Source organism: Callospermophilus lateralis, chromosome 9, assembly GCF_048772815.1.
Source record: "Callospermophilus lateralis isolate mCalLat2 chromosome 9, mCalLat2.hap1, whole genome shotgun sequence".
Lineage (NCBI taxonomy): Eukaryota > Metazoa > Chordata > Mammalia > Rodentia > Sciuridae > Callospermophilus > Callospermophilus lateralis.
Window position 1 is genome coordinate 61,625,214 of NC_135313.1, and position 24,524 is coordinate 61,649,737.

General features: G+C 40.1%; 1 protein-coding gene across 1 annotated transcript in view; it reads right to left on the reverse strand.

Moving 5' to 3' along the window:
* Positions 1-1,540: 1,540 nt before the first annotated feature.
* Cers6 (ceramide synthase 6) overlaps positions 1,541-24,524 on the reverse strand; it is a 281,399-nt gene continuing 258,415 nt past the window's right edge. The window contains exons 9-10 of the mRNA XM_076866208.2: positions 10,579-10,735; positions 1,541-7,500 (exon numbers count right to left, since the gene is read on the reverse strand). Coding sequence (XP_076722323.1) covers positions 7,348-7,500; positions 10,579-10,735 — 310 coding nt within the window. The 3' untranslated portion in view covers positions 1,541-7,347. The remainder of the gene's footprint in view (positions 7,501-10,578; positions 10,736-24,524) is intronic.

Consider the following 24,524-nt stretch of genomic DNA (forward strand, 5'->3'; position numbering starts at 1 on the left):
TTACAGCCCCTGCAGGGTGACTTCGCCTCCATGGGACTTCTTCTTTTCAGTGGCATCTGGTGTCAGCCTCAGGAGCTTCCTGGTTTGTCCTGTAGTTCAGCCCAGACCCCTAACAGTAGTCCTTTTATTGAAGTCCTTCTGTTTTCCACAACTATAAACTTTACATAATCTAAAAAATATCAGTGCTTAGGAATGTTTAGTTCCCTCATGCTACAGCACTTTGGGAATAACAAAGGTATGGGTCCCGGGCTTTGCCTCCAAGACGGTTGGTTCTGAGGGACCAGCAATGTCCAAGTACCTCCTGGTGCATGCCAGTCTCTCATATTGTCTTGCCCTGCTTCATTGTCTTGCCCTTTTTAATGATGATGTTGTTGCCACTCTTCCTGTTGAAGCAACTGTAGGGTTGGTGGAACAGAATTAGGGTGAAAAAATAACATGCCTGGGTTGGATGTGGCAGCCCTGGCAATAAGGAAGGGGGTCAAAGAGAAGCTGAGTTGCACTGTGGCCATGTGGGAGAGATGCTCCCAGTGTTAGATGATCCCCTTACCGAGCTGGAAGAGCACAAGGTTTCTCAATGGGTATATTTTCATATGGTATTTCTTTTTGTGCCTCAGGGAAATTTTGGTGGTTACATATATTATAATAACTTATGCTTGCAGGCAGATTATTGTTGAGAGTGGTTGCAATATAAGATTATTAAAAATGGGGTTTGTGCTTCATTTTTTATAATATTGGTGGTAGTGTGGGAGAGTGTGTGGCTGCATTTTTGTGCTATGTTTAAGGTTTTTGAGATACTAGATGACGTGAGTTCAGAAGAGAAGTTTAGGCAAGACAGAGTTTCACAGCAAAGAGAGAGAAAGAGGGTAAGAGTCTAACAATGTGGGGCCCAGGCCCAGGAAAGGAGACAGCAGCAAGCTCTTCTGAGACAATATGCAGAGGGGCAGTTTCAAATGCTTTGGGCTGTTGGTTTTAAGGGCCTGTATTACAGTTAGGAAAAAATCAGCACAATCTCAGACATTTAAATGGCTACATTAGTAAATTTTTTTTTCAGAAAGAAGTACTTCGTACAATTTACCATTCAAGTTTTTATATCCTAATTATTTTGTTGTGTTGCTGTGGATTGAACCCTGAGCCTTGCACATGCTAGGCAAGCACTCTGCCACTGAGCCACACCCTCTACCCTTATATCCTAATTCAGAAGTAATATAGTATATCACAACATAATATAACACTACTTTCTCAATGATGGTAGAGATCTTGGGATTGAGGAAGTTTGTATGAAATGACTGCGAAGACGGGAGCCCTGATATAACCCCAGCCAGGAAGATGTGATGGATTTCTAACATGAGCTAGTTAGCGCTTTCAGTAAAGGACACTGAGGCTGAACTCTTGAGACTTATCTTTATTATGAAAGTGTTTCCAACGTAAAATGATCCTCATAATAATGATTGTTTCCAGATATTAAGAATGAATAATTATATTTTCATATAAAAATCAGCAAAACACAATAACAATACATGAAATAATTCTAATAGGCTAACAGTACATCATTCCATTTCTGACAGAGATGCTCAAGCACTGAATTGTCTTAAGAAAACAAGAAAAATTTTTGTTACTTATTCTATTTCTCACTGAAAATAAAAAAAAAAAAATCAAATCCAAAAACTAACCACCACCCCCTTCCATGACATGAATGGTTATGGAGGTAAATGACGATTATGTGGACAGAGCTGATAACAATCCTAAGCAAGGAGCTGAGGGACTTTAGGAAACTTTGTGTCAAACTTCAGAGTGTTTTCTATGTTTAAATTAATGAAGCTCTATGATGAAGTTTCAGAATTATCACATAATTGCTCCTAATATAGAGCTTTTTTTTTTTTTTTTTTTTTTTTTCCAGCTCATCTTGAAAAGCCTTACCTTTTTAAGGGCAGGTTTACAATGACAGTTTAAAACAATTACTGCAGATAAAAAGGACATATGCACACCACACACAAAAAAGGAATGAAATCTAATTTTCACCAGCCAAAGAAACCACACTATCAGCTGTTGTTCCCTGGTTTTCAGGCTACACAACTGACCTAGGAAGCCTAGCTCTCATGGACCTGTGTTATAGGTGCATGTACACATGTGCACAATACTTTTTTTTTTTTTCCCTAGAAAAATGGGATCAGGCAGAGGAGGAGGTGTGGGAATACATCTGATGCAAAGGCTATTCAAAAATCAAAAACAGAAAAATGAGAACCTCCTGGCTTTCTTTCATGGAGGGAGGGTTCCAGAAGGTTGAAAGGAACGTGAGTGAATGAGATAAACAATACAGATTTAGGCTAACTTCCTGGGCAATCCTGAGAGTGCTCGAGTTTTGGGGAGACATCTGGATGAAGAGACTTTTAAAATTTCTTTGACCTGATGGGGTCTCCCCTGTGTGCCCATTTGGTGATGCATCTCTTTCAAAGGCTTTGGATTGAAATTAAGTTGGAAATAACTTGGAAAAGACCAAGGTTCTCTTTTGGGTGTCTGCAGAGCTCCTGAAAATATTTGTGATGTTTTATGTTTTTTTTTCCAATACTATTTTCTCCATGAAAAGCAGCATCAGGTATGCTACCTCTGAGTATTTATTAGAGGAGCTGAAATGGCAGAGTGGATAGGGCTTCTCAGCACCCACTGAGCACCCCCTAGGGGTGGGAGGTGCTGTGCACACAAAGGAAATCCCAGGGACCTTCTCTGGCCTACCACTAGGAAGAACTAAAAGGTGGCAGGTGAACTAGTGCTAATTACTGCCTAGCAACCTGAGAATGGCACAGTTTCATTCCAAGAGAAACCTCAACTGATTCTGGGGACATCGCTATTTAAGAAAAACATCTTGTTGCCTTTTCTTCAAGAACTGCAATTAATGAACTGCTTATGATCATTCCTCCTGTGGCCAGCGTGCTAGCTGGCCAGGGCAACAGCTGAAGGTCCCTGCATCTTCTTTTTATAAACAAATTACCTAAACCTTAGAGTGCCACATGATCACTTTCTCATCAGGCTGACTTAGATCTGATTTAAATTTTTTTTGTTTTCCTTATTGGGATGTCAGAAACATTTCTGGGCTACTATTATGTATTTACAAAGTAGAAATCAGCCAAAGACAAGGCAATTGGCAAGCTTATTAGAACCTTAAGAACTCAAATATCAAAATGAAATGTAAACATTTAAGCTTTTATTTCCAAATGATTTCTTGAAATCTCTCTGGATATAATGAAAACACCATCACACAGACTGATAAATGGAACCTTTTTAACACCTTTGGAATTATTCTATACTTTTTTTTACGTCAAATTAAGAAATACTCAAATATTCAGGCAACTTTGGCATTAATGTTTTTAAGATAGAGACAAAATTCACTACGAATACAAAATCATGAATAGATTGGGTTCATCATAAGCAGGCATAAATTTCTCTCCGAAGAGTTGTTGAGCAAAGACTCAGGAAGCTGAAATGAAGTCCTACTTTTTACTAAGCCCAAGGAACATGATATTTAAATACAAAGTGGAAGATTCAGATCCTTTCTACCTAAGAGGAAGGAATTCAGTTTGCTCAAATTCAAACTCTATCAAACATATTCATATGTTGCTTAACCACAGAGACACATTCTAAGAAACGAGTCGTCAGTAAGCAATTTCAATATTATGTATACATCAGAGAGCATAGTTACACAAACCTAGATAGTACAGCCTACACACTGAGGCTATATTATAATCTTATGGGCTTACAGTCATATATGTGGCTCATCGTTGACCAAAATGTTACCATATGGGCATGACTGTATTCAGTGGAAAATTTGGCAACAGAACTGGACGTTTTGAGATTCATCTGCCATTTTGACTAAAGATGATTTGATCTGATCTTGCTCTTGCCTACCTTTTCTGCCTCCTTCATTTTTATCAGATACTGTGGCATTATCTGATGGCAGCTCAGGACACCATCTGTATGATAGCCCACCAGGAGTAGGACTTTAATAAAACCTGGGCAAGTGACAATCATTTGCATTTTTTACAACGAACACTCAAATAACCCCCAATACTGATAGTTGCTCCTCTACTCTTTCAACATCCACAGGACTGAATTTGGAAACATAAACTATGTTTGGCTTCTGTGTGACCACAGGCACTCTATGACCTGTATTTTACCATATATAGCCCCTTGGCAAAGAGAATGAATAGGTTCTACTACTCTCAGCTGTGCAGGGAGCAAGACCAAAGGAGAAGAGAAGCTTCTCTTTTTACATGGTGGATGATTTCTAGGACAAGAATATGGACAAAGATGAATTGGTGATATTTTGGAGAAATATTTTATCAGTTTTTGGAGAAACATACATATACATACAATAGATCACAGACTTTTATATCATTTATTAAACCAAGGCCAAATTCTACTTGATTTTCTACTTCTCACCCTACTAAGAGATCTAGAAAAGCTATTACACTGGAGATTAAAAATAATATTCTTTCTAGAGTTCTTTCTACATACTCCTTGGTACCCGGGGAAGGTTTGAATGTGACCAGGAGGAAGGAGACATCACCACAGGCTAATTAACAAGAAACAACACTCTCACTAACCTACAGCTGAATTTACAAAATACACCTCCAAAAGCCATGGCCTGACACAGTTGGATAAGATACCCCACGCAGTGTTCTCTCAAGCCTTATCAGGCCAACATAGGAGAGCAGTGGACAGGGATACATTATTCTACACCATAAAAGACTACCCATTCCATTTTAATTCGCCAAAACAACACTTTGCCCTAAAGTATGAAATGAAAAAAATCTATAGGCATGTAGAAGACTGTGTTTAGTTGTTGTCATCCAGTAAAACTGAGTGTCGTCAGTCATCCTTATAAGTTACTTCTGAGGAAAAACAAAAGATTGTTTAGATCTGCCTTTGCTAAGGACAGGAATCAATTTACTTCATCTTAGGCACCCCTTCTAAATCTTTAAATTATAAGCTGATCTTTAAATCATTCCTCTGGGCTGAATCTTGTCATATTGTTAAACTGGGATCTGGGGTGTTTCTCTAGTTCATTCATTTCCCCCTTGCAGAGGACTTTCCCAGACACTAAAGTCAGGTGACTATGTTTATATCTTGGTTGATGAGAAACTTCCACCTTCTCAAAATTCAGCTATCATGCACTTTTTATAAACTTGCTTTTTTTTTTTTTTTTTTTTTTTTCATAAACCTGCTTTTGAGCTGGGTGCAGTGCTGTATGTCCCCAGTGGCTGGGGAGGCGGAGGCAGGAGGATCGTGAGTTCAAAGTCAGCCTCAGCAAAAGTGAGGTGCTAAGTCTCAGTGAGACCCTGTCTTTAAATAAAATACAAAAAATAGGGCTGGGGATGTGGCTTAGTGGTCAAGAGCCCCTGAGTTCAATCTCAGGTACCCCCTTACCCCCTCAAAAAATAAGCCTGTTTTTGAGCGTTATTCTGATGACTAAATACTTCTGGTGTTCTGTGACTGGCCTCACAATCTCCACCATCCACAAATTACACTTCTAGACATTTGTGTGTCTCATGAAATAAAACAATAAGGCTCTACAAGCAGAATGAGTTCACTGTTCCTATATAAACGACCCGACCGACATAGCTCTAAGCCTCTTTGATTATTATGGACCATACCACAAACACTGTATTGTAAGGGAAAGATCTAATGTGACAGTGAGAGGTTTTGGGAGTATTCTTTTAACTTTTAATTCACTAGTTTCAAAATGTGGGCACAAAGATTTAACTTTTTAAAAAAATCGAGTTAAATGTGAATGACCCTAAGCAATGAGACATGCACTCTCTAGATTTTGCTGTTGTCTTCACAGTGCTCATTCTCACATTTATATTACTGCATTTTTGCTTTGGATTTCTACTTTAGGTGACAGTCTTTTTCATTTGTAAAATAAGTATTTATAATCCCATTTTTCCCTCTTATTAAAATTTAGAAGAAAAGAGATAAAATCTTTGGCTGACATGTATGATTTTTTTTTTATCCATACACAAATAACACTTCTATAGACGTTTATGGAGATTTATAATTCAGTAATTTTCCTCACCACTGATACTGCCATTGTCCAAAAGACTTTCTGTTGTCTTTTTGGAAATACCTCCATTTGAACAAAATTCTTGGAAATAAGCAAGTCTTCAAAGAAGCCAATAAAAAGGACTTGGAGTGCAACACTGCCCAGTTTCTAGAAACAAGAACGTCATTGTGGGTGAGAAAAGCAATGGGCTAGTTATCTTCCATTGGCTTTATTTTGCCTGGCAAAATAAAAACATCAAGTCTGATACCAGATAGGCTTTTCCTTGAGAGCTGTTAAGAAAGTGCTTTGCCCTGGAAGTGGCCCTTGCCAACTCTTGAAAGACTCCTTTTTCTGTCCCAAAATACACTTGGCTTCTTTTGTCATGATATGACAGAAGACTGTGCCAATCACAAGGGTAGTGGCAAAACTTGGTTGAAATCAGTGCTCTCTTTTGTTACTCCCAGAATGTGGAGCAAATTCCCAACATGAATGGTAATTTCTTTATTTGTAACCATGAGCTTAAGGAGACATCTTCCTTCTGTGTCAGAGCCCTCAGCTCATCACAGAGAATAAAAAAACTGTGAACTACGAGGCTAAAGCTCAACTGGCCACAACATTCAATGAAGAAATCTTGGCTGCGTGCACAAGAAATAAAGTATATTCCAAAGTGATTTGATGCAAATTCAAAACAGTTCCCCAAGAACACCTTGTTTAACTTGAACTGCTAAGTGACCATGATGAGTGACATTTTAAAAACCTAGTTCATCCTTTATACTTTACACTGGAGAATGGTCACCAACTATATAGGCAAACTTCAAAATGGGCACAGTTACACAAAGAAAGCAAACCTATTTGTAGCTGTTCAAGAGTTCTGCGCTGGGTTTTGCTTGTGCTAAGTGACAAACTAAGCTGAGGTTCATAGCACACTAGACTACAGCAAGAGAGAGGGGTAGAAGCAGATGGAGCATCTCCTTCACTGTCATGAACCCGGAGAGTAAAAGGAGTGAGGAAACCCTTTTTTGTCCACAGATTTACAAACAAATACAAAAAATAAATAATATTCTAAGACAGTACAAATGCAAATACTGTTCCCTTGTGTCAAATACATACAGCATGCCTACATATAGAGAATGATATTTCTTCTTCATTCACAAACAGGACATATGGCAGTGCACTATTCAAAAATGCTTTGATAATCCTAATTTTTGTTTCTGTTGCTGAGATATCATGAAAGGAACTGCATTTGCAACTTATTAAATACTTCCAGGAACAAACAGTTCACTTTGTTCGGGATGTATAGTTTTGAGTAATTAATCATCCATGGAGCAAGGACCGGTCAGGAGATACCCATTGGTACCACCGGTCCCATTGGTAGTTGTTGTGGTGTGAGGGTTCTTCCCCGGAGGTTCCAAGTCCTCCTCATCTGAGCTAGACTCAATATCACTTCGATCATCCTTGGACACCTGTAGAACACAAGATGGAAAGTATAACCAGCCTCTAAGAAACCTCAAAGTATGACATGCTCAGAAGCACATGCAATCTTACATGAAGACAAATTGATCCAAATGTTAAAAAATCAAAGAAGATAAGAACATTGCCATAGTAACAAATTCTCCTTCACTGGAGAGATACAATTTGGGTGACAGAGTCAGTTATAAAGGAAAGTAGGTGCATTTAGGAATCACAGGGTTGGACTTGTTGACCTCTTTAAAGTATCTTTGGATATTGAAAACATGAATTCTACTCTTACTCACAAGTGGCATACTCTGCTATGGAATGGCATCACAGAAACTGGATACAAACGGATCAATTTCCTTTCTCATAACTGCTTTTCCTTTAGAATTATTTAAAGTCAGCTGTCAATTAACCACAACTAATAGAGATATTCACTAGTTTAGATCATTAAAAAAATCATTCCCATGTGGTTTTTTAACACACTCTTTGATGGTTTAATCTGTTTTTCTGTCTGCTAATATTAATCAGCAATTTTGTTTTATACATCACATATCAACTAATGGCATCAGAAGACATACTGAGAATCTTTTAGGTGAGTCTAACTTATGCTATTTCCAGGGGAAAATCCACTGCCCAGATCCTCCAAAATTGACCAATTTCTTCAATCAGTAGTGTCAATTTCTTCAGTCTACCAGAATGTCAATCTATATGTTACCATAAAGGATGAAAAGATCCTACTATCTAGCAAGGAAGTTATTTTAGAGGAAATTAAGGAAATATTGTATTGTTTTTAAAATTAAAATAGCTTGACACTCCTATTCCATAAATCTAAATTATGGTCATCATTTCCCCTCAGATCTTAAGATCTTTGAATAACTGAGCATAGTTTAGTTAATTTTTAAGGGGGTTGGGGGGTGGCCAAAGGGCCCTGTTGGCCTAACTTTATAAAATTTTTCCAATCTGGTCTTCTGGGATTTTCTTGGGTCGTGGAGGTTGCAGTGTCTCTGGTAGGTATTTTAGAATAAACTGGGGGCTTTTTCCCATCGTATCTTCTACTGTGCCACCACCACAGCAACCTGAGAATCCTGGAATCTACCACTCGAGGGGCCACCATTACTGTGAGAGAATGTCATCTCTCCCAGGAGAGGAGGGGACAGGAGAAAGTAAATGCTGGAAACGGCAGTTCCATTCCAACCAGTGATGGAGTAAATGAACCTCACTCCAGTTTCCCTGGAGACGAGACTGAACTCACACAGACCATTCTGAAAGAACTGAGACATCGATGTGACGGAGATGATATCAGGCTTTAAAAACACGAATCACAAAGACAGCATTATTGTAGAGCTCCACTAGGTTTCTAAGTCCATTAGTCATAAATTAAGCTTCTAATGGAAAAATTCCAGTTGCAGAGAGTGATGAATTTACATTTGCATGCCTAGTGAGATTATTTTTGATTGCAGTTGAAAAAATCTACACTTATGTTACCTTCAAAGGAAGGGCAATTTAGATACAATAAGGAATAGAAGTTAGAGGGAAGAGGATACATCAGGTGGAAACAGCAGTGCGAAAAAGATACAAGTTATTTAATCCACCCTACCCCCTGTATCTTTAGTCATGATCATGCTGATGGCATTGTGCATGTTGCTTTAATCTGTATCCAAATGAGCATAAAAATATTTTTAGGCTGGGCATGGTGGTGCATGCCTGTAATCCTAGCAGCTTGGGAGGTCGAGGCAGAAGGACTGCAGTTTGAAGCCAGCCTCAGTAACTTGGCGAGATCCTAAGAAACTCAACGAGTTTATAAAAAATAAAAAAGGCTGGGGATGTGGCTCAGTGATTAAATGTCCAAGGGTTAAATCCCCTATACCCATTCCCACAAATCAATTTTTAATAAATATACATGTTCGTTTTAAAGCATAAGAAGTCACAGGGAAAAATGAACTTAAGCTTCCAAGCCCTTAATTTATCAAAATATTTTGGATATGTGTGGGAGCTGATGCTGAGAACTGGCTTCGCCTGGTAAGGGGCGGGGGTCAGCTCTGTGAGGATTCAAGAGGACAAGGAGGTCAAGGGCTCTCCTGTGGCTGTGTAGATTCAGCAGACAGCTGATCCCCAGGCCTCTGTTCTGCAAAACACTGATCCTCCCCAACTTCTCAACTAGTTTTATTTCTCAAACTTCACTTTGGTCTGTGTTTTGGTCAACATGTTAAACACAAATGAAAGAAATTCCTCTGTTGGATCATGCAAAATCTAAGAGACTGCAGCCTCATACACATGGGCAGAGCTGTTCCTAGCGTTCTTTGTAGCTAAGTGGAAACCACGCCTTACATGAAGCTGACTCTAGTCAGTGCTGACAGATGAGACACACAATATGCATGAAACAAAAGCATTTAAGGGTCCCTTCAACAGGCACGTGGCACCCAGGTAAGGGAAAGAGAAAGTATGAGAAACTTACATGTAAAGGGTTCCACTTCCCAGCCTTCCAGGGTGGCAGGAGGAAGAGAACAAACAACGAAGTAAGAAAATGTCATAGAGAACAATCTGGAAAAGTCACTGTTCTACACAAAGGGACTGAGGCTCAGGAAACTTTAAGGAAGCTTTAAGCAAGTCAGCCCCATGAGTTCACTTCCAATAAAGAGATTTAACTAAATGTTGCTGGACAACATGTATTTGAATGAATGTTTTATTTTTTTTTTCAATTTGAGACATATATATTTTTTAATTGGCATACTGCACCAAATAACTCTTCTCAAAAAAAGGAAAGAACTTATTAAATTTCTGTTCAGTAAAGACATAGTCAGAGAAGGACCAGGGGAGATAGAGAGAGGAGAGAAAGAATACAACAAATGATATACCATCATTTAAACTAAACCTGCACATGCAGATCACTGGACATCATCATTAAAGCAATATAAGGACTTCAAAAGTGAAACAAAAGGAAGAAAATAATTTAGTTTGTATTTCCATGTGGCTTTGCTCAATCTGGAAGAAACAACATCAATTTCGATAAAATCTGAAATCACAGTTGTTTCAGAGAAACAAAATAAACCAATCCACAAAATTTTTGAAAGTGAGTTTTAGCTTACCTTGCCTTTTGAAACAGCTTTGCAAGCTATTTTCACAATCAGGTAAGACCAGAAGCAATTCAACCCTTGTATTAGCAACAGCAGTAGGTTAAAAACCCACCAGGAAGGGTAAGGTCCAACGATCTCCCAGCTCTCAAATAATGTGGTGTTTAACACCCTAAGAAGAAGAAGAAGAAAGTAATTACTGAACTTAGCATTTCACTTTGCTCTCCAAGGGATCCTAGTGACCTCTTGGAAGCACCAGGCCAACAACTCCCCAAACCACTTCTTTCCAGGAAGGGTGGTCTGAAGAGAAGGTGCTTGGAAGATCTGTTGCTTGGAGCATTGGCCTGGTGGTTGGATTTGCCTTGTGATTCTCGCTCTAATAGTTTACTTTTTCCCCTGTTTACTTAAAAAAAATTTTGGCACAATACCTAGAATACAAAAGTTCCCATCTTAACTCTTCTTAAATGTACAGTTCAGTGGCATTAAGTCAATTCCCCTTGTGGTGTCATCCGCATCACCATCCATCTTCAGAACTCTTTATCTTGCAAAATTGAGATTCTTGCAAAAGTGATCACCTCCCATCCCCAGCCCTCTCTGCCCCCAGCAGAACCTCTGTGTTCTACTTCCCACCTCTGTGAACCTGACTTCTCTAGGCACCACCCTGCATGTGAATGGAATCATATAAATCACTGTCTTTTTGTGACTGGTTTATTGACTTAGCAGAACACCCTCTAGTGTCATCCAAGTTGCAGCCAGTGTCAGAATTTCCTTCGTTTTCAAGGCTGAGTTATATATACATATGCCACATTTTGCTTATCCATTTGTCTGACAGCAGACACTTGGGTTGCGTCCACCTTTTGGCTATTGCAAATAATGCTGCTAAGAGCCTGGGTATACTCTTTTAGTACACATATCTTGAGTAAATGACCAGAATTGCTAGGTTATTTTGATTTCCCCTTCATTCTTGTCACCATTTCTTCCATTCATTTTCATTCTTTTTGAATGCAATTCCATACCTAACTACTTGTGAAAAGGTCTGCATGATCCTTTAAGGTTGCTTCTGGCCCTTCAGTAAGTATGAATAATACCACTCAAGAATATTACTGTACAAGAAAAAAAGATCAATCCCACAAACACGAGTTAAATGCAAACCACTTGCCACACACTGTAGGAATTAGAGTATGTGGGGGAATCAGGCTTATAGGTAGTCTGTGGGGGCAACTAGAAGACCCTTCATCTTGCAAGGCTGGGAATTTTCCTGGGAAAGAATTGAAATTGAAAGACATTATTTTGAAGTGAGATCCTGAAATAAATATTCAGAGGATTTTTTTAAACAAAAATTATTAGAGCATAATGAATGTATTTAGTTTTAAAAGTATATAGGAGTAGTATATGAGTCAGGGGACATTATTTGGAGTAGCTGGTTCTCTATCATTACAGCAAAACTAGATGGAGCAGCTACCTGGAGCAGACACATGGGGCCAGTCCTGGGGCCTGCTCTGGTCTCTGTCTGTGTCCTCTTGCCATGTCCCTGGAAAGTGACTTATGTCTTCTGGACCCATACTGCTGCCCAGAGCAGCATGGTACTCACATAATTTTGGAATTGCTTTTTCCTCTGCTCTGCTCCTCAGTGGGCACAGGGCTGGTTCAGAGATCACAAGATGTTCACAAGAAAACTTATCTGAGCGCCATTCATCCCTGTCACTTCAGCACATTGTTGGGACCAATCTGATTCTCTAGGATGGGTGAGGTGGAGGACACTGCTGGCTAAGAGGGCTGGATGGGAAACTCTCAAATTTAAGACATGGACCACTCATACGAGAACAGAAGGCAATTCGGAGAATTCAAAACTAAGAAACGGTTTGATGAGAGCTTAGAGAGAGATTAAGGAAAGTACTTCATGGAATCACAAAAGGAAGATCCCTGTGACAACTGGGATGAGAGGTCAGAAGAAAAGGGAGGATGAAAAATGGACACAAATTGTTTGCCTGCCCTCCATTTCAGCAACCCCACTTATAGACAAGAATGATTGACAGTTTATTTTTAATCTTGCTAAACCAGTCATCTCTAAAGAACAATGCATAACAGACACATGTCCTTCAGTACTAAACACAATAGTATGGAATTTAATTTGACAATTTGCTAAAAGTATAGTAATGCAAGATAGAATAGTATTCACTCTGAGGAAGGAGGACTTATATTAAACTAATATAATTTTCATATCCATTCAATCAGTACAATGTAATTATTTCAACAGCCTAAAAGATACTTGGTAATGTTAAATTCTCCACTCTTGATCTTTAAAAATTAGAACTCAAAGGACTAAGGTTTTTAACTCTCTCATACCAATTTAATTCCTTTGAAATCAAGAACAAACCAGGGACAGCCAGTTTTGCCATTGTTAATTAACATGATTCTAGATGGTCATCAAGTATGGCAGGAAATGAAAGACTCAATTTCAAATAAAACATCTATAAGCATTGTAAAAACAGCAAATGATAAAAATATCCCATAATAGAGAATGGTTAATAAATCAGTTTTCATTCTTATTCCAGAAATTGTGATGTCACTCAAAGTTTTAGTGTTTTGAGAATTTCTAATGTTAGAGGAAAATATGGTATAAAACTTAACTCCAAGAAGTACACATGAAAAGAGAGGGGTGGGGAGTAATGATAAGTTCACAAAAGAAATTAATTGAAGCTATTACAATAAGACTTTTCTTTTATGTATTCCTCTTTACATTTTTCTATTTTCCAAAGTCATGACAAATAATTAGAAAAAAAAATACAAGTCATTTGTGAAAAGGGCTACATTAGAAAAATGCTTATCTTGCTGCCTTGTTTATTCTAAGAGAGGTAGCGATTCCCTTAAATGCCAGCCTGCAGGCTAAACAAGGCTCGACTCATGGCAATATGGGAGGACCCACACATCTTTCACTTTTGTTTCTGACATCTTGCAAAACACCCAGAAATAACGTGTTTGCTACCATGGTTGTTGACTGAATGTGTGTCTGCTTATCCAACAATGAAATAAATGAATACATGCAAGAAAGCTCTGAAATAACAACTTCATTTCAAAACTGGCTCTGCTTCTTGACATATAACTATGCATTTTGATGTTCAGAGAGAACTTAGTTTCATTTGAATGGAAAGTGGTGGTGTATAATAGCAACAGTGATTGCGTTGTGCTATTCATTATTAAGTAGGCTTGGCTGGATTATAAGCTGAGATCCTTTCTCACCATTATGACTCCAGGACAGATGCTACTGCTTGGCTTAACTTGAGCAGGGTGTCAGAGCAGCTGCGGGCAACAAGGCATTCCCATTCATTTCTGAAATGCTGCATCAGAATTCACCCGCTGTGCCATGACAGTGGCACCTCTGAGATGCCACAGAGTTTCTTCAAAAATTGCTTCGCGCTGCCTGCCTGCGGGGACACTTGGGAAAATATACTGAGTACACCGAAGAGATGTATCTCTCAGTGACAAGGTAGGGAAGAAAAATAATATATTAGGAATTTCCACTGGGGAGAGAGAGAACATTGACACCAGGACTCTGCAAAACATTAAACCCAGAATGTTTAGGAACATTCTGGAAAAACTATTACAACGGTAATTATAGCATTCTAATTCTTTCTGGGGGTTTGGGGCTAGGAGTTTGTACTTTAGTGATGCCATTACAAATCTATGGTGGCAGAGTTCAGAATGGTGGTTCTCTCTGAGGGAGGACTAAGGGGGACTAGGGGAACGAGGCTGCTGGGATGATGGAAACTTCCATATTTTGACCTGGGTAATGATTACATGGGTTATATACATGTAAAAACGTACGAATGTAATGTACCGAACATCAGACCACACCCTGAAGATTCGTGCTCTACAATGCATGTGTGAACCATACCTCAATAGATGGAAGAAAGTACTCTGTGGACCAAACAGAATACTTGTACACTGTCAATTTGCAACTTATTAGCTTGAATTATCATTGATATCAGTGAATCCACAAGAATTTATGATCAACATATTGATTCTAAGAAAATAAATTATTTTTGTTTTCTAAATAATAATTACCCTATAGCGTCAAACCTCTATTGCTGTTTGACTCAAGTAGTGGAGTGTGTGGAGGCAGAAGGGACGAGAACAGACCATTTCTTTCCCTTCATGTTAGGCTTTGCTTAACCAGAAGATGGCGCTCCACAATTGCACAAAGCATGCTCAAAGGGACCTATTCTGCCAGAACATTTTGCCAGAGGCGAGCCCCAGCACAGAAACCACTTGATCTCCAGATTACACCATCCCTTTTAAAAATTCCATCAACTAATGGGATGAAGGAGCTCCAGGCTGAGACTTTTGCTCCCTGCATGACTTGGCAGAAATGGATACCTGCTGGGCAAGGCTGAGCTCAAGCAATTCACTGGTGATGTGCAGATACATTGTTTTCTACCCCAGTAACTTAGACTTAGTGGGTTATTTTAATAGCTGCTTAATGAATCATAAGAATTTAATTTGGCTATGCCCTATAGTTAGTTTTGTTCATTCTTACCTTTTGTGAATTCATCTTAAATTTCATTATCACAGAAATATTATACAGGATATGTGGCGGTAGGATGCATGCATTCATGCAGAAGAGTTTACGAGCTCTTGTTAAACAAAGAAAACGGCGCCGTTTCAGTTTAATATGTAATTTAAGGCTGTACTCATTTGCATTGGAAGCAGCAGTGTGACTTAAATCATTCTGCCTTTTCCTTAAGGATGGGGACTCAAGAAGTTTCATAATGTCAAAACACAGCATGAAAAGACCTCCAGTGGCATCTCATTCAGAAAAGCCAGCTCCAGTGCTTAATTTTGTTCATTCTTATTGCATCTTCCAAGTCAGAGTTTAATTCTGCTGTTGTTTATATGTAAAGCTGGATGAACATTCTCCCTTTCAGCGCTATATATCTTTTAAAAACACTGGTGATTCACACAGGAAGGAGCACACAGTGGTAATTGACATATTAAAAGACAGCCCAGGTCATCTCATTGTGTGGTTGAGTTAAAGGTAGATGTTTTTGATGAGACCAGGGCCCCTGGTCATGGCAGGTAACCACAAGCTTTGCCTCTGCCCTTTTTCTCCACCAAAAAGTTCTGTCTGAGCTTGGGCTGAATGTTCTATTAGAAAAACCCACAATAATTGGACCCACATCAAGTATCCAAAGAGAGTCAGGCTTTCTTCTGTAGCAGGGAGTCAGAGTCAGGGCTTTGTTCTGAAGAGCAGTACCTAATGCTAGTGAGGAAACTTGAAAGGTAAAATGTGCTTTGCAGTCAAGCTTTACTCCAGAGCTTTTGAATGGTCTTGTCATTATTTACCCAGATTTCTGTATATTTCCTCATGTGTGTGCATTTGACCTACACACAACATAAATGAAATGTAGATTCTGCCTGGAGATTGCCAATAATCTATTAGCATGTTTGGCCATTGTAAAGCAGATGCTAATAGAAATGCATTTAAAATTACACTTAATACAAACCATGGGCACTTTAAATCTGGAAGTCAGGTAACCAATTCATTATTACAAGAAAACCTTGTGTACCAGTTTCTCTAATAAAGACTCCAGGCCTCAATAACATCTTGGTCAAGAGTTGGTCAGTACAGATTGCTACCGGACTGAAAGGCATCTTTGCAGTTTGTTGGCTTTCAACAAGACTCCCCTACCCAATCGTGGACTTCTGCACAGCACTGGTGTTGTTAGAGTGTTCCCTGTTGGGGAGGACAGTTTCTAGGTAGCTTGTGGGTTGGTGCCTAATTCTTTTGAATAATAGCTTCGCTTACCTATTAGCCTGTAGCAAACACAGAAGTGATTTCTTTATCCCTGATAGGAATCTGAACCTGAACATGGTAAACTCTCCCTATTAATAAAAAATGGACACATTAGTTCTGTGTCTGTATCCAAATCAAGTATGGGGTCTATTAGTTTATTTTTCACTTTTGGTCATAGCCCAGCCAGAGTGAGTAATCAGTCCCGGATCGCAGCAAGTTTGTAACTGGTGACTTCCTGGCTGGGGCCAGAGGCTTTTCTCAAAGTGAGTCACTGGCCTCTTGGTGCCCATTTGCTGTCTGCCTATGTTCCTAACCCCTTCCTGCCTGGACTCCTTTCTATGCTCCTGATCTCCTAGCTGGAGTCATCCTAGCCAGGGCTGTGTCTTTCAGGATGTGTCCTGAATCTAGCAAACCTATTTTCTGCCCTCTGCCTACTTCTTTGCTGCCTATTGGCTGGTAAACCAAACTTTTGCCTGGTTCTAACAACTGATATCCCTATTTTTCAGGTGAGAAAACGGAAGCATAGGGAGTATAAATAACATTCCCAAGGTCAAAGTTGAGGCAGGTGGGTGGGGGTGGGGAACTGGATCTGGATTTGAACCTCCCTGCATAAGGATCTGGGCCCTGGACTCTACTATCTCTGGGCTCAGCCTTCATGAAGACCTCTCTCTCTGGCCTGTCTTTCCCTGCTTTGGTGTCCTGTGATGGGTTATCTTTTAGGTTCAGAATCTGGTTTCTAACTCTACCATGCGGCCAGCGCAATGGTTTCATTAATGAGGTTCTTGGCATAAAAGTTAGCTAGTGAGATCGAAATAAACACACAGACTCAGTTACCTTTTTCTATGACCAGGTCCGAGACGGCTCCCCTCTCTGGTTCCCTCCTCTAACCGCCCGGCAGGGCAGCTAGGATTACTCAGGGCTAGCAGGAGAGAGAGAGAGTGAGCACGCCAGGGAGTAGCCTTTTATTGGGGAGCAAGAAATTCAGGGGAGAATTCCATCCAATGAAGGTTGAAGGGGGGGCCGCACTCCAAGGTCAGGGTCAGTGATTGGGCCTCCGGGGTCAGTGGTCAGTTACACCCCCACACGGACAGGTTCTCTCAACAGGAGAGGGCCGGGAAAGCTCCGACACAGCCAGAGCGCCTCAGACCCTAACAGGGAGTCACCCAGTCACGTGTGAGAATGGCTCCCGACATCTAACAGCCATGTTTCAGGCTCTTCCTGCTTAAATGATCCATTTGGGTTTCTTTAACTGGTCTCCCCACTTTGGCCCACCCCATTTAAAGCCTTTAAATCCCCAAAGAATTATCCCCATTAATGAAACCCATGTGATGCTCTTCACTCCTGTCTTGACATGTATGTGAAATACTCATGACACAAAATCAAAGATCTCTTTCTAAATGCAGCTTAGAAAATGGGAGTGCCAGCCTGTGCCCTTTGCTTTGCTTTCCTCTTTGAGAGGGCTGAGGTTTATGCATATCTTCAAATATCCTTGATTTGAGAAAAGGTTAGATAAGGCTGAATCCTGCTGAGCAGGTAGAAATCTAAGAGAGAAGCTCCAGGGGTTCATCTCATTCCTCCAGTTTTCTAAAAGAGTTTAAAATCATTTTCCCATCTTCGTAGGGCAGAATGGAAGAACATGCTCTAAAACCTTCCCGAATGTGCACACTCCTCCTCAAGGGCTTATTTCCCTCATGTCCACTGTAGGGACCACTCCTAGCAGGGCCAACAGCAGGGCATGACCCCTGTGCCGAGGCTGCCATGATTGTCCTCGTTTTCTCTCCCTTTCCCTAGGAATGGGATTTTTTTTTTTTCCCCAAAGATGTGAGAAAATAAAGGCTACATACATACCGACCTGGAACTCTGGTTTTGTATGATTATTTGCTTCAGCATTAGTTAAAGTTTTTAGATCTAATCAATTAATTGAGGTAAAGCAGAAAAGCTTGGTGGGTCTTAGAATTCATTGAACCCATGCTGAGGGATTCTAGTGGCTTCTGGCATTACAGCTGCCTGGCACGAAGATTCCATCTCCAGTGTGACTATTTACAACAGGGACGCAGAGAAGTTGCTCTAGTGATATGGTTTAGATGTGGTGTCCCCCAAAAGCTCCTGTGTGAGACAATGCAAGAAGGTTTGGAGGAGAAGTGAGTGGGTTATAGCCTTAACCTAATCAGTGAATTAATCCCTGATGGGATCAACTGAGTGGTAACTGGAGGCAGGTGGGGTGTGGCTGGAGGAAGTGGTTATGAGGTCTAAATTTTTATCTGGCATGTGGAGTCTCTCTCTCAGTCTCTCTCTCTCTCTCTCTCTCTCAGTCTCTCTCTCTCTGTCTCTGTCTCTCTCTCTCTGTCTCTCTGTCTCTCTCTCTCTCTCTCTCTCTGTCTCTCTCTCTCTCCTTCCTGATCATCAAGTGAGCTGTTTCCCCCGGCCACCCTCGTCCACCATGATGTTCAGCCCCACCTTGAGCCCTAAGGAATGGAGCCTGCTATCTGCTGATGGGGACCTCTGAAACTGTCAGCCCCCAAACAAAGGTTTGCTCCTCTTTCCTTTAGTCACAGGAGCAAAAAAGCTGACTAAAACATCTAGTTGCTCGCTTCTTGGTTTTCCGTTCATGTCCTTGCTGGGGAGGGGTCATTTGTATTGTCTCATAAACAAGCCAGAAAGAACTTCCATGTGAGAGACAATCTGAGGCCAGAAGAGCATGCAGGGGGGTGGGGAACACGGCCAGTCCCTTGGTCACAGCCCCTGGGAAAGGTGTGGTCTGCACTTTCCCTAAAGAAGGAAACAAAGCACTCAGCACCAAGTTACATACCTCTGTGCTGGGAGCTACTTGTGTAGACTTCAAATGAGTATCCCTGGACATAAAGGATCAGAAAGCATTGGTGAAGTATGTCAATATCTAGTTAACTGAAGGGTTTAAGAGAGCTTGAGTTACAGTAATACTTTGTCTCATTGGACAGATGGTCAAAGACCTTGCATTTTATTAGACTGAGTCTTGTCATTAACCTATAAGTTGGGAGAGAAGACATTTTATATATATATATATATATATATATATATATATATATATATATATATATATATACTGTTTTTTTTTTTGGTCAGAAGATCAAGATCCCAAAATAATATTTAATTATCCAAGGTCCCAATATAAAGGCTTTGTTACTTTAAATCTAAACACACTATCTCTAGATGTCTCTCTTTTAAAAATTACATCAAAATGGAGAATTTGTACTCTTCATTAAGTTTTTAGCAAACGAGAGCTGAGACTAAGGTTCAGGAGCCACCATGTGCAAGCTGGCAAGACAGGAAGAATGCCTTAAAATCCCTCCAGAAGGTTCCAGTAGAGTCTGGGCTCTGGGAAAATATCTCAGTATTTCATTATTCAGGGATCAAACCCCAACTGTTTTGTGTGGAACCTTGAAGAGAATCGGCATCGCTTTAGAAAAGAAGGGGGTACTCCAGGTATCAGGACTTCAGGTTGGCCCTGTCCTGTCTGCCCACATGCCTGGTTATGTGACTTCTCTGTGTATCAAGGAGATACTAGCTTTCCTAGGGCAGTGCCTTAACTACAGGCTGAGCATCCTAATCTGAAAATCTGAAATGCTGAGAAATTATGTTTGAGTGCTAACATGATGCTAAAAAACATTTGGGTTTTGGAGCACTTTGTATTTTCAGATTGGAGCAGTTTGGATTTTTAGATCTGGGATGCTCAACTGTAAAGTCTATGCAAAAATTCCCCAAACCCCCATACTCTAAAATCTGAAACATGTTCAGTCCCAGGCATTTTGGATAATAGATAGTCAACCTGTAATATACTAATTTGAAATCACTAAAATTTTTCTTAAAACTGAACAAATTTATGTATTATACATGTAAAATATATATCCTCTAGTGCATGCAGGAACCTATGGCCCTTTAAGAAATCTAGGCCCACTTACCTTGCACATGCCAGCTAGCAGGTCCAAAAGGTACGCTAAAGAGTATTTTGCTGTCCCTTGTTCCTCTCTAACTTCCTTATTCTCCTATTTCATGTCTTTCTTGCTCAGAGACTCAGGTTCATAATTCTTTCTGGACTTTGTGTTTTTGTATGGTCCCCAGGGTCTGGTGCTTGGCCTCCCACCCTCCCAAAACCCTTTTTGCCTCTGTAATTTGCTCTGGCGTCCCCCTTCTGATGCTGTCCCCAATTCTCCCCAATACCAAGCCATGCCAGCCTCTTCCACTAGCGGATAGGGAGGGTGGAAGCAGTGGGGCGGGGTAGGAAAGAAGGCACCATCTCTTACTTCTACTGATGCAGCTGCCTCTAGGTAGCTCTTTGTGTCAGGATGTGATTTGGCATGCAGAAGTTTTCCAACATACATGGATTCCACTGGAAGTATAATAGTACTATTTTTGAAGTATATTTTAATTTAAATATTTCCAGGATTCAATCTTTAATTTTATCTTAGAAAAATGTCTCTGAAAAGTTTGGAAGTGTTCCTACAAAGAGAAAGTGTCTCACAGGTCTACCGTCTTGAGGGACATTCTCAACCTATTATATATATTATCTTTGGCAAGAGAGATACAACAAACATGTTTAAAAAAAACCTGTCTCCTCCAGAATAAGTCAAGAATCCATGGAATTGAACTGTAAGATGCTCAAAGTCAAGGGGGAAATCTATAGGAGAGTAAATGCAGAGATTTAGATAAGAAAAAAAAAATCGCTCTTGCAGGCTTCATAAGCTTGAGAGAAAGGTAACACATGTGAAATTAGATGGATTGAATAAGAATAAGGTAATCAATCAACAAAAACACAGTACTTGGATTAAAATAAAATTGAAATAACGTTAACTACTGGAACAGTGCTGCAGACTATAATGGATGTGTTTGGGAGTGTGGGTGGGAAGTGAGTGGACTCAGCAAAGAGCCAACAGCAGAGTCTAATGTATGGTAGAAGCAAACTCCCAAGCTCTAGGCTCACTTCCTGCACTCGCCTGCTCGATCGTGTGACTCTCACTATTTTTTTTCAAAGCCTGTGTTTCTTCATCTACAAAATAAAGATCTAAGACAAGATGATTACTAAAGATTTCTTGAACTCTAACATAAACAGCTCTATTTAATTCTTAGATTTTCATATTTAGCTAAAATTTCACTTTTTCTAATGTTTTTCTCTGCACAAAAGATGTCCCACACATGTATAGGCAAATTCTTCTCAAGTGAGTCACACACACACACACACACACACACACACACACACATACACACAAATTTACCCTAATGGTCAAGGCCAAGAAAAAGAGGAGGGGAATTTTCTTTTGTGCTTAACTCCTAGAAATATGGGTAAAAGTAAGAAAGTAGGAAGATTAGGGGGAGAAAGTACAAAATCTCATCTTTAGGAAGGAGCCCATGAAGGATCAAGGCTTTGGGCAGATGTGATATTTGAGAGCAAACAATGTGCAGAACTTTAGCTTTCGGCAGCAGGATACGCAAATCAGATACAAAGGCTGCAGGGACTTTTTGGTAAGCACTCAGCTGTGCTGCTGTGGCCAGCCATGGGCCAAGTTCCTTGTCACACTCTGTCACCAGCTTCCACATGTAACAAGGCTATCAGGGATACACAAGCCAGGTCAGGCATGTCTTGGCAATAGAAGTGAGAATCTGTAGTCCTCACCTTGCATTCCTGTTCCATCCAACAAGTCTGGAAGCTACCAGCAACAGATTTTATCATTTACTCTCTTTAATTTTTCAATCTGTGTACAGGCTTAAAGCATGGGCTATCTAACTCCACATTACTGGAAAAATTCCAGTGTCAAACACAATCAATATTCTTAAATTCTTCCTCCTATGATCAATATGTTGAATACCAAAAAAAAAAAAAAAGACATCTTCTAAAATTACAAGACACATGGGTCACCCCTTGCCTACCAGTGCAATTGTATACTAAGGGATTTCATGATGGATGAGACTCAGTGTAAACCCAAGAGTTTACAAATAATTGGAGAAGAATCGGAGAAACACATTAACTTATTAAGGTACAATATCTTACGTATAACAGGTGTTCCAAGCAAGCAGGGGTACTTTGAGCAATAGCACTGTAAGCTAGAGAAACAAAGGATAATCACAAGACATCATGACAGTTTAAAAGGGTACTCATAAGTCAAGGAAGGAATGCTGGTTGGTATCATTTTGTGGAAAGTCTTTTTGGGAAGAGAAGTTTGAATTTACAGTAAAAAATATGAGAAATGTTCAATGATTTGGAAATCAGTGGGTGGTGCTTCTAGATTAAGGGCTTGATTTAGCAATAATCTTTTAGAATCTGTTTGGGATGGCTTCATTTGCAGAGAGGGGATGTGGAGACCCTGCAGCTTCCTCCCCATCATCCACTAGTGCTGTGCATACTTGCACAGGACCTGGGTGATAAATAAATTCCCTGTGGCAACCCACACCTAAACCACAGTATCAGTCCCTTCTCTGCTTAGAAAAGGTAACCAACTTATTTGGAAGAGTCAGTTATTGGTACTATAGTGGATAAGAGGTCTTCAATCTGTTTCTAGCTCCTGGATTCTTAATCTGACATTGCTGTGAGCTTGTTGTGGTTTGGATATGAGGTGTCCCCCAAAAGCTCACATGTGAGACATTGCACAAAAGTTCAGAGAAGAAATGATTGGGTTTCAAGAGCCTAACCCAATCACTGAATTAATCGCCTGATGGGATTAACTGAATGGTAACTGAAGGCAGGTGGGGTGTGACTAGAGGAAGTAGGGCATTGGGGGTGTGGTTTTGGGGGTATATAATTGTATCTGGTGAGCTCAGTTGCTCGCTCTGCTTTCTGACCATCAAAATGAGCTGCTTCCTCTGCCACACTCTTCTACCATGATGCCCTGCCTTGCCTTGAGCCCTGAGGAATGGAGCCGACTATCCATGGACTGAGACCTCTGAAACTGTGAGCTCTCAAATAGTCTTTCTTTTCTACAATGGTTCTGGTTGGGTATTTTAGTCACAGCAGCAAAAAAGCTGACTAAAACATAGCTAAATTTGTGTCGGCTTTTAGAATCAGCTTTGCCGTAATAAGGTTTCTGATCAGGCTCAAAGCTATCACTGATATTTAACCTAAAGATACACCTACATTTTGCAGCTACAACATGAAAGCAAGTAAAGGTAGCAAGGGAAGCTTGGTTAATTATTTGGTAATCAAAAAAGTTAAGTGGAATTATCTTCATTAAGTTTGTAGTCTATGCCTGACACTACCAGAAACTATGGGAATATATAATAGTGAGCTTCAAAGAAATCATGGAGTAGTAGAGGAATTGGGGTTGAAATAACAATTGGTATATTCTATGTGGCTGGTCATGTTACACATCACAATGTACACATCTTCTGAGTGTGTGATTGTCTTTCCAAACTCTGCCTCAGCTAATGGGAGAGTTAGAAAGAGCTCTATGCAGTATGAGGCCCTGGGGCAAACTGCATTTTCTTCACCTAAACTATTTAATTCAAGGAAAAAAAAATCAGTCTATATGGAAAGGCAACCAATGTCCCATTAAGCAACCATCCCAAGAAGATAGGTATCCAGAGGCAACAGGGTGTAGTCCTATATTCCATAATGATGAAAGGTGTCAGGGGGTAATCATGATCACTGGAATCATTCTGCTCTAAATCTTCTAAAGACTGGTCAGTGCAATTAGAGTAAAACCCCAAACACCTTACACCAAGCAAAGCCCATGAAAGTATCTACTTTGCTTTGCTTCTTTTCTGCCTCTCCAACCTCAGCATCTACCTTTTTCTCCTCCTCCTCCACCTTCTCCTTTTTTATTATTATCAATCTTTCTGTTCCAGGAGTAGGCCAAGCCATTCCCATCTGAGAAGGTAATGGGTAGGGTTCCCTCTGACTGGCCTCTTCCTATGAATTGTCCTTTAATTTGTGTCTATTTCATTTGAGGTATTTTCCCAGGCTCTCATTGCCTCCTCTGTACAGCATAAGCTCTAAGGGGATGATGATTATATTGGACCTGCCAAGGCATGTATGGACCCTTAATTAAAGACTAGGTACTGACAATAGGGGACACTTGGTCCATCTATTCCAAGCAAAGGGACAATAGATGGGGCCCTCACTTCAGAATTCATGAATATTCTTGCTGGACACACTGACAAGTACAGACCAAGCAGGGCTGCTCCTCACATGTCCCTTGCA